The sequence below is a fragment of the Equus caballus genome, chromosome 17 (assembly GCF_041296265.1).
Source record: "Equus caballus isolate H_3958 breed thoroughbred chromosome 17, TB-T2T, whole genome shotgun sequence".
NCBI lineage: Eukaryota > Metazoa > Chordata > Mammalia > Perissodactyla > Equidae > Equus > Equus caballus.
This window is the reverse complement of record NC_091700.1, coordinates 48,510,892-48,524,812: the sequence shown is the minus strand read 5'-3', so window position 1 is coordinate 48,524,812 and position 13,921 is coordinate 48,510,892. Positions and strand designations below refer to the sequence as shown.

General features: G+C 35.7%; 1 protein-coding gene across 15 annotated transcripts in view; it reads left to right on the top strand.

Annotated features, from left to right (window-relative positions):
* The window catches only part of DGKH (diacylglycerol kinase eta), a 175,323-nt gene that overhangs the window by 102,095 nt on the left and 59,307 nt on the right, over positions 1-13,921 (top strand). For all 15 annotated transcript variants that reach the window (XM_023621645.2, XM_070239822.1, XM_070239823.1 and 12 more), the window contains 6 exons: positions 4,839-4,945; positions 5,616-5,741; positions 8,855-8,957; positions 10,309-10,468; positions 12,243-12,351; positions 12,481-12,620. In XM_023621645.2, the coding sequence (XP_023477413.1) occupies positions 4,839-4,945; positions 5,616-5,741; positions 8,855-8,957; positions 10,309-10,468; positions 12,243-12,351; positions 12,481-12,620 (745 nt within the window). The remainder of the gene's footprint in view (positions 1-4,838; positions 4,946-5,615; positions 5,742-8,854; positions 8,958-10,308; positions 10,469-12,242; positions 12,352-12,480; positions 12,621-13,921) is intronic.

Sequence of the window (13,921 nt, the reverse complement as noted above, 5' to 3'; positions counted from 1 at the left end):
CTTAGGAAGTATTTTTACTGAGGGCAAGATAATATAAAATCACTTGAAAGGATGTATAAATCAAAATGTAACATTTCACTCCTGAGGAACCAGCAACCACTGTTTAAAAAAAGTCTTTAGACTTTGTATGTTGTTCTAGTTTTCTAGTGTTCTTTTTCAGTTCAGATTGATCATGGAGAAGAAAACTTTCTGTGAGGAGAGTATATCCTCTTTGGCAGAATTTCTGATTGTTACTTGTATTTCATTGTTTTGAATGTTTTAAAAATTTCATTTATGTTTAATTTAAATGGATGCCACCCTTTTAATTTCTTTGAAGTTTTCTAAAAATAAGGCCTATGCTGTTGTTTTCATTATAGGATTTTTAGGTTGTTTTTTAATTTAAGAGCCGTGACCACTAAAAACAAATACACTACTAATTGCCAAGAGAAAACTCATAACTTCTTTAGATTTATTTAATTTCATACGTCAGTGATCACACGATTGTGTACTACTTTTTGAGCTACGAATAATACTAGCTTTTCTAATACAAAAAATTCTTATGTAAATTTGAATGTCACTTTATTATAATAAAATGAAATAGGAATAGGGTCACAGTTTTAATTCATTTTAAAGTATACAATCTGAGGCATTTCAGCTATTTAATATGATGTGGCGTGGCAATTAAGACCAGAGCTCTGCATCAGCTGAAGAGTGGTATGGAGGGTGCTGTGGTGAAGGTGGAGAATGATTAATTTGGGAGTAGTCCACAAATGGTTTGTGGATGAGAGAAAGCTCAGGCAAGATGGCCAAGTTGGCTGCAAATGCATTCATTAGAGTAGCTGAATGGAATTGAAACATAAATAACTGTGATTTGTACAAATAACAGCTGTCTATCACTAATATCAACTATTTAATTCTACTTTTCAGACTACGTTAGCAAAAAAAATAAAAGCTTATCTAAAAACAGGGGCATCCCACTTTAAGATGGCTTAATAAAAATATGGCTTATCAAAGGAAAAAAAAAAAAAAAAAAAAGACCAGAGCTCTGCAGCTCAGCCCTCTCAGTGGCAGTCCCACTGCCAGCCTTGCAGTCTATGACCAGAAGTAGTTTAACTTTTTTAAACTTTTGGTTCCTCATCTGTAAAATGGGGATAATAGTCATTTATACCTCATGGAACACAATGAAAATTAAATGAGAGAATATGTATACTAAAACTGCTTTTCTAGTCAAATAAATTGTAGAGGTTTGTAACTGCGCCATGGCCCAATGAATGAAAATGAACATGGAGGAGACATTAAAAATTTTTTTAGACTTAAGGAATGATTACAAACAGAGATATAATTGGCCTTTATGACTTTAGTAATCTGAAAGGGTTCCTGTGGCTCTGAGTTACTCCGACCAGATCTGTAATATCATGGGGTACTGTTTTGAAGGGGTTTTTATTATTCCCTTCTAGTCTTCATCCAAAAAATACTAAAAAAGATATCAGATCTGAGATACTCTGTGGTGCCCTTCTGATTTGAGAGTTATGCATTATTAAATATCTTTAATTGCTTAGGAATTGAGGTTAATAGTAGGATGACTATATATTTTTCTAAGAATTTTAAAAGAAAAATGAAAATTACATTAGCTGGTGAGAATAAGAAACTTAAAAGTCTTTAAATAAATTTGTTATATTATTCTGTTAATAATGAAGTCTTTCTGACTTTTTTTAGGTCTCAATTATTGTATTTTGAAATTATATTTTTAGAGGAATATGTGTTAGTATTCATTTTCTCTGCTGATAAAAATTTTGTCTGCAGCATTGTGCCCATTAGTAATTTTAGAACCGTAGCAGGAGGTTTTAAAAATCCATGGGTTTTATGAATATATAAAAAAGTTACCTTTTTATTTTTATGAGAATGTACTTATTTAAGATATTTTTATCGTAACCAAAGTTGTACTTAAACTTTAGAAATACCCCCAAAATCTGAATAAACTGATTGCTTCATAAAACTAAAGACATAGGATATAAGAGGCTTTAAAAGTTATAATAGAGATGCAAATACAAGGAAAATTCATTCAACAGTGACCGTGAATAACTTTGTATTGGAATGGAATCTAGCTTCTGGGGTGTGAAGCTATCACTAAATTTACTTAATCTTTCTGTCCTTGTTTTTCATAATAAAACAAGGCTGTACTGATTTGTCTTCTAAGTTTGTGTTCAATAGTAACTAAAATTATTATTTTAAAGTCCTTGAGAATATAAAATATGACTGAAAAATAGAAGACAGAAAATACTTTTTTTTCTTTCTGCTTTTTACCCCCAAACTCCCCCCCCCCCCCAGTAGATAGTTGTCTATTTTAGTTGTGGGTCCTTCTAGTTGTGGAGAAAATACTTTTAATAAATAATCCCATAAATCAATTGAAAATGCTAATTATAATTTCAGAGCATAATTGTTCTTCACAGTTATTTAAACAGTAATTTAACAAAAAAGGTTAAATGGTGATTTTTTTTTTTTTACATCAACAGCATCAACTATGTCAACATCTACTTATTAATTTTTATCTTAACCACTGTTGAACTCTTATAAAGATTAACTGTGGTAAAGACTGAATATTGGAATAAAAAATTATAATTTTGTTACATGTCAGTATATTTTCTAAGTTCTGTGGTTTTAAAATAATGGCTTTATAGGTCAGGGAAAAGTGCTTTATTTCAGGATTACTTGTTTGGAGAAATTTAATTGTCATCTAACAAAATTAAGTTGCCTGTTAATCATTTCCATTCCTTACTGACCATAATTACAGTCTAGTTTGTTTTATTATTATTATATGTTATATTAAGCAACTTTGTAATTCTCAAGGCTCATTGCATGAAGCACTTTATTATTACAAAAGTATGATTTTTATTTTTAATCAGCTATTTGATTTAATGGCAGAATTTTCAAAGGGCTATGATGGGCTGGCCCTGTGGTGTAGTGGTTAAGTTTGCGTGCTCTGCTTCGGTGGCCCGGGATTCACAGGTTCAGATCCCAGGCGCGGACCTAGCACTACTCTTCAAGCCATGCTGTGGCAGCATCCCACATAAAATAGAGGAAGATTGGCACGGATGTTAGCTCAGTGACCATCTTCCTCAGGCAAAAAGAGGAAAATTGGCAACATGTTAGCTCAGGGCCAGTCTTCCTCACACACAACCACAAACAAAGCCATAAAATTATACCCTGTTGTCTTATTTATAGTTCCTTCTTTGCCTCTTAGAAAACAGTCATTGACTGTTAATATCAAGTAATTATTTGTACTTAAAAAGCAGCCTGGGAATTCTGTTGCAGATAAAACTAAAACTAGAATCATACTTTTGAGAAATCCCAAGATAGATGAAAAGGCCTAGAGAAGCTAACCAGCCACAGTTATAAAATTGGACCAAAGGGGAGCAGATCATGGTAAAGTTGTTTTTCAAACTAAGCTTACTTCCTCTAGTGCTATTTCCTTACGCTATTGTTTATCAGCAATAAAATTCAATTGAAAAAATGTTTTCCATATGAAGTCTGTGCTCAAGTCAAAAAGTTATTTATAACAAAAATAATATGGTTTCCAGGAAAGAATTTGTCAGTGTACACAAAAGAACAAGTAAATGAAACATTCCAATGTCTATAGACTAATAGTTTTCAAGGACAAACCAACTGAGTTTAAGTGGCCATTTATATTTCGGCTGTTCATGATGTGTGAAGCATTCTGCACATTTGGCTATAAAATTCTTCCGTATTTTACCTGACCCTTTCGTTTTCATGTTACATTAAATTAGGACAATTTAAGAGAATGGTGTGTAGCCCATTGTTTCAAATTTGTTAATGGTTTACTGGTAGAAATTCAAAAATCGTGAAAAGGGGCCACCTCACATTTAGAATTTAGCAACAGCTACCTTACTATGTTTTCACTGAAATGATCTCTACCTTTAAATATTTATCTGAAAAGTCAGAAGCTGTTATAACGTCAGTATCCACGAATGCTTGAATCTTTTGTGTCCTTAGAAGGATAAATAAGTTTAGTGGTAGTCAAGTTCCGATTTTCATGAGCAAGGGTTAATTTTTCAAATAATCTGTGGCGTATTTGTTTTTTCATGTATGTGTTGCTTCTCTCTTGGTTGTTTCCTCTTATTTCTCTTTTGTAGGCTCCTTTATGAAAATATGGCAGCAGAGAATTAGTGATACGTGTAGTGGGAACATCATTTGTCATTCCTTTCGTCTACATTATAGCCATCCCTACATAATACTTTTAAATGACAATGCCATCTTTATGCCCTTCGTCAACCTGTTTCCTGTCATCTCTGGATATTTTCTTGATATGCTTGCTCTTTAAAGCTCCTCTGAATTATCCTGTTCTTTATCCTACTGATATTTTCAAACTTTTAATTTTAAATATATTATACATATAGAAAAATGAAAACATCAGAAGTATACAGCTCACTGGATTTTCACAAATTAAATACACTTATGTAATCAGACCCAGATTAAGAAAATGGATGTTACCAGCACCTCTGTGTCACTGAATTTTATTTTCTTCTGTGTTTGTGTGTGTGTGTGTGTTGTCTCTCTTCTCCTGAAGATCTAATTCTTTTGTGTTCATTTCCTTTCTGTTCTTCTTTTATGAGTAAGTGGAATCTCTTTAAGTAGCCATCTTTAGCATGATAAAAGTGCTTCATAAATACATAGCTGTATTTGCTTTTTATGATACCATTACTATTATTGAAGAATAATTTAAACTTTTTAAAATATTGTTTTTTTCTACCCCTTACCCCTTTTAAACTTCATGCTGTGATTTCTTTTCATCATTGGTCCAAAAGTACATATTCATTTAGAAATGATTGACTTTTTTTCAGTGTGTAAATTCAAGGCTCACAAAAGATGTGCAGTGAGAGCAACAAACAACTGCAAATGGACGACACTGGCCTCCATCGGGAAGGACATCATAGAGGACGAAGATGGAGTAAGCTCTCTTCCGTCTCTGACCTCCTCCCAGTATCTCTTCTCTTTTATTTTACGTTCTTGTGGAAAATTAGGAGAGTTAAGAGGGAATGTTTATTATTAGGACTAAATGGAAGATTTTGATTGATTATGAGTTTTATTTTCAATTCAATCCTTCATCTCTTCCTTCAGCCCTTAAATTGGGAGGGAAATGTGTGACTAGGGCTTAGGCATAGTGAGTAGTGGTTGTGCTGGGCTGGTGCTATAGTTGGTTATCTGACAAACTGAGATGGTCTTGAAGGCTCAGCTCAGCTCTTGACTCAGATGTTTACTCCTCAAACCTTGGGCTCTCCTCTCGACAGTGCCCCTCCCTTCAAAACCTTGCTTCTTCCCACCTGGCATAGGAATCTCTGATAGCACTTTGTAATCACTTTACGATAATCCCTTTATTTGCCTTTCTCCTCAGCTAGACTACAAATCCTGATGGGCGGGGACTTAGTCTTATTTATCCTTGTATCTTTACAGTGCTCGGGGCATAATGGATGCTCCATAAATGTGGGCTAAATGAATGGATGCCACGATCAATACATGTTATTGATTGCATAGAGTAAGAAATAATGATCTATCTTCCCTAGGGGAAGGATGAGGTCCTCCACAGTTTAATTTGACTGCCCTTTCTTTCTGCTCCACAGGTGGCTATGCCGCACCAGTGGCTTGAGGGTAACTTGCCCGTGAGCGCCAAATGTGCTGTCTGTGACAAAACGTGCGGGAGCGTTCTCCGTCTTCAAGATTGGAAATGCCTTTGGTGTAAAACGATGGTGAGAATTTTATAATTATTTTCCTTTTTAATTAGCTTCATTTTGTAACTTTTTCATCTATGTATTTTAGAGGCAAAGGAAAGAATTTATGGCATAGCAGAGCCTGGTAGCACAACCACCCATTGTAACTTTCATCTCTTTTCAAGGTGTATTCCTTTCAGTCTGGTTACATTTTCAAATGCCCTTTTTGTAATACTTGCCTTTGTTATGTATTTCCTTTGTCTGATGACCTCTTTTTATTATTTTTCATTATACTTTGGCCACGCTCAGTGGTTTGCTATTTTTAGGCCTCTTTTACCACCTGTTGCCTACAGAAAGCCACCAAATTTTGATTGACGTGCAAAGTGTAATTTGACTGCAACCCTGTGTGTGTTCTCTGACAGACAGAATGCTAAGTTCAGTGGACCATGCACTGATGTAATTTAAATTATATATGTTTATGTTATATAAATAAATATTTTAAAACTTCCTTGCATGTGCAAGAAAGCAGTGAGAAGTGCGCACAGTGTAACGTGGAGCCCACAGCAGGGAATGGTCCTGTCTGTGCCAGATTGCATGAGGACTGGGCCTCCAGACTGCATGAGGGCAGTCCGAGCAGGAACTCAGAGGCTGAACTAACGCCACTCAGAGGCTGGTGAGGAGCTAAAAGTTCAGGGGGTAAGGAGGCAATAGTGAGTGATCATCTGAGCCCTGGGCCATGCTGTCCGACTGCAATGGTGGCTGCCTTGCACTGGGGCTGATTTGCTTGGTCTTGTTTTGGGTCTTGGAAGTGAGCCCCTCAACCCCCAGGAAGGTGGACACATCATTGCTTTTAATATGTATGGTGTAGATCAGAAAATATAAGAGAGGTGAGTATGATGTGTCGATTTCATAATCAATGAGACTGATTCCATCAGCCACAGAGGAAAATAAGTCCTCCAGCTTTTTAGTCAGGTCGTCTGTGTTTCCTTTTCAGTTTTAAGTCAAACGTGGTTTTCTTTGCCCTCATGCTTTTGTTACTCTTCATCAGTTGCCTCTTTTGTTAGCCATAAGTGTTACTTTTTATTTCTCTTATGTCATTTAATATAATGTATAGACTATACTAAATATCTCTCTTTAGTGTTTTGGTGCAACCCCAACCCCTAAGACCCTCTTAGCCATTCCTTATTTTAAAGGAGTACTCCTGAAAGACTGTAAGATGAAATTTAAAAAAATACATAAAAAGAGTGTTCCTGTAAACAAAATTTTAAATCTTCATCCCATCTAAGATTTCTTTTTGGGGGGACAGTCACTGATGTATGCACTGACTGCTATTTTTATTAATCTGTACATTTACCAAAGTCTGTTTCTCTACTTCTAGAACTTCGGTTGTTCTTTTCCAACTTTTTAAAAAGAAAGCAGATCCCGTGTGTGATGAATTATTTTAGTAAGGTTTTCTATAAGCTGCGTTTACCTACAATATATAGGTCTCTACTTGTATTTAGTCACTGGTTTTTAAAGTTTATCAACTTTAACAGTAGGTGTTAATTAGGTTTTTTACTTGCTCGCTCTGCTCACCCCCCTCCCCCTTAAAAAATTCCGCAAATAGAAGTATTATTACAGATTGTAGAAGGGGGCATTCTGGGATGTCTTTTCCCTCTCTTTGCCTGACAAACTTAAGTATCGCCTTGATTATGAAATCATTCCTGCCCTTCCCTGTGTCAGTTGGCCGTGTGGGTTTCTGGACCGCCATCACCTTGTTACATCTCTCTCAGTCTTGTGCTTCGTATGCACTGTCATTTATCTGGTCACATATTATTTTGCCTTTAAAACGTGAGTCTTGAACAGCAGAATATCTAATATCTAAACATAGTTATCTAGTTAAAAACAAAACAAGACAAAACCATAGTTCCACCCTCCTAATGAATCAACTCCTAATTTTTCCAGCTGTTTTCCAGTCTCTGGACATACTTTTGCCTTTTCTGTAAAAATAGTGAAGATACAGTTTTCTTTTCTGCTTTTCTCCTTAACATTCTTATAAATACTTTTCCATTTTGCTCTATGATTCTCCTACATTTTTAAATTCCTTTTAAAACTGTGTGTGCTTGTTTTTCTAAAATCCATTTGGATTGTTAATTATTGTAAATCATAATAAGAAACTGTCCAGTACTAGGTCATCAGCAGAACAAGAAGCACTATTAAATTTCAGTTATTTTCTCAAAAGTATTTTTAAATATGTGTTTAATATCCAATTTTCTAAAAGGACTAATGAAATAACGCCAGATTAAATAAGTGCTTTATGAAGCATCTGCTTTTACTGCTTAAAACTTTTAAAGGCTCTCTAGGTAAGTCCATAAAGTATTCTAAATTGTCTGATCCTACTTAATAAGTTAGCCCTGCTTTTGTTCTCAATAGTATCTTGAGTGAGCTTGAAACTTGTTGTTTCCACAGAGTTAACACATTTACTGAGTGTCTGTGATGTATATCACTTTCCAAGATGAGTATGCAATGCTGGGACCTGTTTCTTTTCCTTACAGAGGCAGAAGTCTAGCTGAGAAAATAGGCATGGATGTACTCTAACCATACCAACATGAAAATGTTATAAACAAGGTGTGAATAGAAAGTTATAGGGTCACTGCAGACAGAGCAGACACATTACAGATTTTGTTTATTTTCATTAAATTCTATAAGAATTTTATAAGGTAGACATCATCAGTTTTTTTCACGGACAATGATATTCACGCATACTGGTTAGCTTCCCTCCCTGTCTCCCTCTCTCCCCCTTTCTCCCTCTCTCCCCCTTTCCCCTCTCTCTCCGTTTCTCCTGCCCTTCCTCCCTCTTGCCCTCCTTTGCCCTGCACTTCTTTCTCGTCTCTTCCTCTCTCTCGCCTTCACCAGACATTTACTGACTCTATACTACTTGCCTGACACCGTCATGAAAATAGGCTGCACAGACCAAACCAAATCCCCATCTCTAAAATGATTAGCCCATTCCTTAGAAGTATAAATATTGTGTCGTTAAAATAATTTATGAATTACTGAAAATTTTGTGATGCAGTTGATCTTCAATTATGAGTACCTTAGATTTAATTTGTAACATAACAAAGCATTGGTTTGTCTTTATGATTCTTGAAAGTTTTTTTGTTTGTTGTTAGGTACACACTGCCTGCAAAGATTTATACCACCCTATATGTCCACTTGGCCAATGTAAAGTGTCTGTCATACCTCCAATTGCACTAAACAGCACTGATTCTGATGGTACGTAGCAGTAGTGTAAGTATGTATATTCCTGGCATATTGAATGTTGATAGATACGTTTATTTTCCTAGGATAAATAGAATTGTAGCTGGTTATTCTTGTCAGTTTTTATATAATAATTCCATTTAAATTGCTGAATAGTACATTTAATTTTTAAAAGAACATTTTAAAATTAAAGTTTAACATAGCTATTAACACATTGGTGAAATTTCTGTGTATAAGACTTTTAGATTTTACATTTCAGCAAATAAGATCATTATTCTGTACCAAAATGCAATTCGAGAGGTTAACTTTTTTACAAGTGTTTTCTTTTCCTCCATAATTGAAACTGCCCTTTTGCATAGCTCTTATTTAGAAATGTTTTCCTGTAATTTCATTGCAGTAATGTATATTACTATAAATTCATTCACTTTTTCCAGAATCTTACAACTTAGTTGTAAGTGCTGAGAACCTATTTGCAACACTGGTTTTGGAATAGCATATTAATAACTTCCTTCTAAGCAAACCATATCACAAAAGGCTTTTACCGTATGCTATTAAAGTTTTGCGTTGATAAAGTGTCTTATGCTTGTCACACTTTTTATATAAATTATGCCAATAGATATCATAGATGTTAGGACACAAGCCTCAAAAGATGTGATTTTTTTTTAAAGATTTTATTTTTTGTTTTTCTCCCCAAAGCCCCCCAGTACATAGCTGTGTATTTCTAGTTGTGGGTCCTTCTAGTTGTGGCATGTGGGATGCCGCCTCAGCATGGCTTGACGAGTGGTGCCATGTCCGTGCCCAGGATCCGAACCGGTGAAACCCTGGGCTACCGAAGCGGAGCGCACCAACTTAGCCACTCGGCCACGGGGCCGGCCCCCGAAATGTGAATTTTTTAACCTATGCTATTAAAAGCCTCCCCTCCACAAGCCCTGATATACCAGGGTTCTGTTGTTCATTATACCTTGTAAAATATTTTCCCAGGCCTCATCAAGAATCAGTTAAAATATTTTATAACACTCAACATGAACATACGAATCCTTTTCCAATTGAGAATTTATGGACCGTGATTGGTTTTTCTTATAATTAAGGGTTGTTAAGGCAGGTGGTAGATCTCAAATTATCTATGATTAATACTGTTACCCTCTTTGGTATGATTTTTCCTTATAGAGCATAATTAGAAAGATAAGTTCTATATTCTTAGTATGTAAATAATAAGCCTAGCTCCATTTTGGGAGCTAAATTATAACTTACTGTTAAAGTAATGAACAAGGTTCTTTGTTTATGAATGTATCTTCCTTTCTCTGAAATGTTAACAGTTCAGGAGAGAGAGTTGTATGTATTGATCTTGTTCTGTGTTTTTTTACAGGTTTCTGTAGAGCAACATTTTCATTCTGTGTTAGTCCTCTATTGGTTTTTGTCAATTCTAAGAGTGGAGATAATCAGGGAGTAAAGTTCCTTCGACGATTTAAACAGTTGCTAAATCCGGCTCAGGTGTTTGATTTAATGAATGGAGGGCCTCATTTAGGGTAATTGATTATTGATAAATCTCGTTTGAATGAAATATAGCACTGAGCATGAAATATGTTTGGCTTTTCAGTTCATGAAAATTGTATATTCATCTAGACATCTCTGTGTTGATCTTCCTTCTCCTCCCTTTTTTAAAGCTCTAGTTATAAATTTTAACACAACCTTTTTGATACTTATATAACTTCTTGTTGTGCTAAAAAATCCAAAATTTGCTTAGAAAGTGTTGTAGAATATATCCTACATCAAATAATACCAATAATTTGCTTAGCTCTAAGAAAGGTCAGCTTGTGTAAATATAGAACCACAAAATAACTTTAGAAGATGATTTGCATGGAAGACTAGTATTAATTTTTATGTAATACACATAATCAATTATTTAACCAAAGCACAGATACTGTCATGGATCTCAAGGACGGTTCCTCGAGGATTTCAGACTCAGTTCACATAAATGACAAACAACATTTTTGTCGATTGTTTGTTGCAGCTTTCTGGAATGTCATATAACTTAAAATCGAAAAATATTAAGTATATCTTTAATGAGGGAAACGCCTTGCGGCACTTTCAATCCATCTTTAGTGTATGCATGTGATTTTTGTTGGAGAGGCGACACTGTGTCATCTGACCCAGGGGCCTGCAGTCTCTGGGTGATCTGCTTCTGCCAACTCAGCTTTTCTGCTGGGTTCCGCTGTCCCCTAAAAGCATGAACTCAAAGTAGAAATGGGGATTTTAGATACCAGGGCCTGGAGAGGCCTTTTGTGTTTTATAATTTAACTTTCCTCTCTTCTCTGTTTCTCTCCTCAGTCTCTCTTTGTGCCTCTTTTTGCTTTTGTCCCTTCAGGATCTTCCTTCTTGTTTCCATTGCCTTTTTCTTGCGAAGTCTCATGCCCTTCTGGTCAGATGGGTGTTGGTCTTCTTCGTTTGTAGCGAACTCCTTCCTTCTCACTTGCACATCCCCTGCTTACCCTTGTTTGGGTCCTAGCATTTCTTTCTAACCTATCTTCTCATCTTTGACTCTTCCATTCTGGTTAACTTTGTATCCCTTTCTAGCACATCCTTTTAATACTTCTTCATAGTTCCAATATCTTATATTTTTAACATTTATTTTTCCCACCCATCCTCTGAGATTCACAAAAGATCTCCCTTGTGAAACTTCTTGAGATTGTCTCTATGACATATTTTTTAGATATTCCACAATACTTAAGGTGTACAAAGGTACATTCAGGGGGCGGATGTGTCAAAAGTTGAGAGGAAGGAAGATAGAAGTATAAACATTGACCTGAGAACAGGAGGAGGAAAAACAACTGGGAGTACTAGAAGTGATACATTGGCAAGGTTTGGTGGGTCTCTTTAGGAACTGCCTCATGTGACACTCAGTAGCATCAGTGTCCTAGATTCTCCCAGTTTGCAACATGCTATTCTCAAGGAAATAACATGTCCTTGTAATGGAAAGAGAAAAATCACTGCTTTTACCATTTCATATCACTTACCTTTCATTCTCTTTCCTGGTTCTACTTCTTTTTTGTTTTCTCATTTCTCACTTCTCTTTCCTCCTGATTTTGTCTCCATTTCTACTTATAATCCCCTTTCTTCTTTATGGTTAAGAAGTTTACTTGAGTTAAAAATTGCAATCAAATTAGTTTTTATAGTATAATTAATATGTAAGAGTTCTTATATTTAATCTGAATGTGAATACCAATAAATACAGAATAACAAAGAATCGGGGAAAGTGATTTTTATTTATTTATATTAATATAAAATACTTTTTACTTTCAGTTTAAGATTATTCCAGAAGTTTGACAATTTCCGGATTCTTGTCTGTGGAGGAGATGGAAGTGTAGGTTGGGTTTTGTCAGAAATTGATAAGCTCAACTTGAATAAACAGGCAAGTAGTAATTCTTTTCATTGCTAGTTAACATGGATGTATGCTAACCTGCTGACCAGAGAAGGGCAGAAATGTAACAGTCTCTATTTCTCAGCTTGTCTGAGGTCTCCCTCTTGTGCTCTCTTTCAGTGCCAGCTGGGAGTATTGCCTCTGGGTACAGGAAACGACCTTGCCCGGGTTCTTGGCTGGGGAGGTTCATACGATGATGACACTCAACTTCCTCAGATATTAGAGAAGCTGGAAAGAGCCAGTACCAAAATGTTGGACAGGTAAAAGTGAATTCTCGTCTAAAACTGGATTGAAAATGGTGTACCCAACTCCTTTTTTGACCGTTTAAATTCTACTGAGTATAAGCTCCACGAGGTCAGAGGCTTCCTAGCCCTGTTGACTCTTTCACCCCTGAGGTCTAGAGCAGAGCCTGGCATAGAGTAGACAATAAATATATATTTTTTGAGTGAATGAATGAACTGTAACAAAACCTGAGAAAACTAATCTAATGAACCCATTATTTTTAAAGATAGAAGGCTATGTTGATACCAATAACTTGTAATTGTTGTCCTGGTCAGAAAGCTTAAAGAGTTAATTTGGGGGGCGAGGGGTCTATGTATGAGTATAATAGGTATGGCCCCATCTGTGGTTTTGTTAAAGCTAAGAAAGACATATAAGCTTTAGATTTGTTAGACTGTCTCTTCTTAATCATAGATATTAAGAAAGAATTTGAACCAACAAAGAACTAAATACTAAGAAAGATAATCCTCTCCCAAGGACAGAGAAGTACAGTCATGCATTGCTTAACGATGGGGATAAATTCTGAGAAATGTAATATTAGGTGATTTCTTCACTGTGCAAACATCACAGAATGCACTTACACAAACCTAGATGGTATAGCCTACTACACACCTAGGCTGTGTGGTACTAATCTTACCAACCCCTGTCATCTGTGCTGTTTGTCATTGCCCAAAATGTTTTATGTGGTGCATGACTGTGTTAGGAAGACAGCTTCATATGAAGGAACTGTCGCTGTGTTTATGATATCCTTGATCACATCTCTTAACTGCTTTCTCTTTGAGTGCCCCACATATAAAAAAGAAATCACAATGTGTGCATCCTGAGTATTATGGAGGAGGTGTTCAGAATTTAGGTATAGGGAACAATAGGATTCAGTAAGCAGTAAGAGCCCCCTTGCCCTATAAGTCAAAGACAAATGTCAAAATATCATTATAAACTGGAGCTAGCATGAATCAAAACAACTTTGATAGGATTAGCCATCTGTGGAACTCTTCCCGAAAATAACAAAATCTCATCAGGGAGCCACCAATCTAAAATGTAATTACTCGAAGATGAGCTATAACCTAATTAATTATAAACTTGCCTGTCATAAGGTAATGTTGTAATGGTTGATTCTTTTGCTGAGAGAATATTTTAAAAGAGAGCTGGGCTGTACAGCATTTGTCTTTGTTTATTCAAAACTATTCATGAGAGGGATGCATACCCCAGTAGTTTGGATACGTGAAGTGGATTCCGTCTTCAGTCTTCCAAGGAGCGTGTAGGTGATTTCCCAGACAGGTGC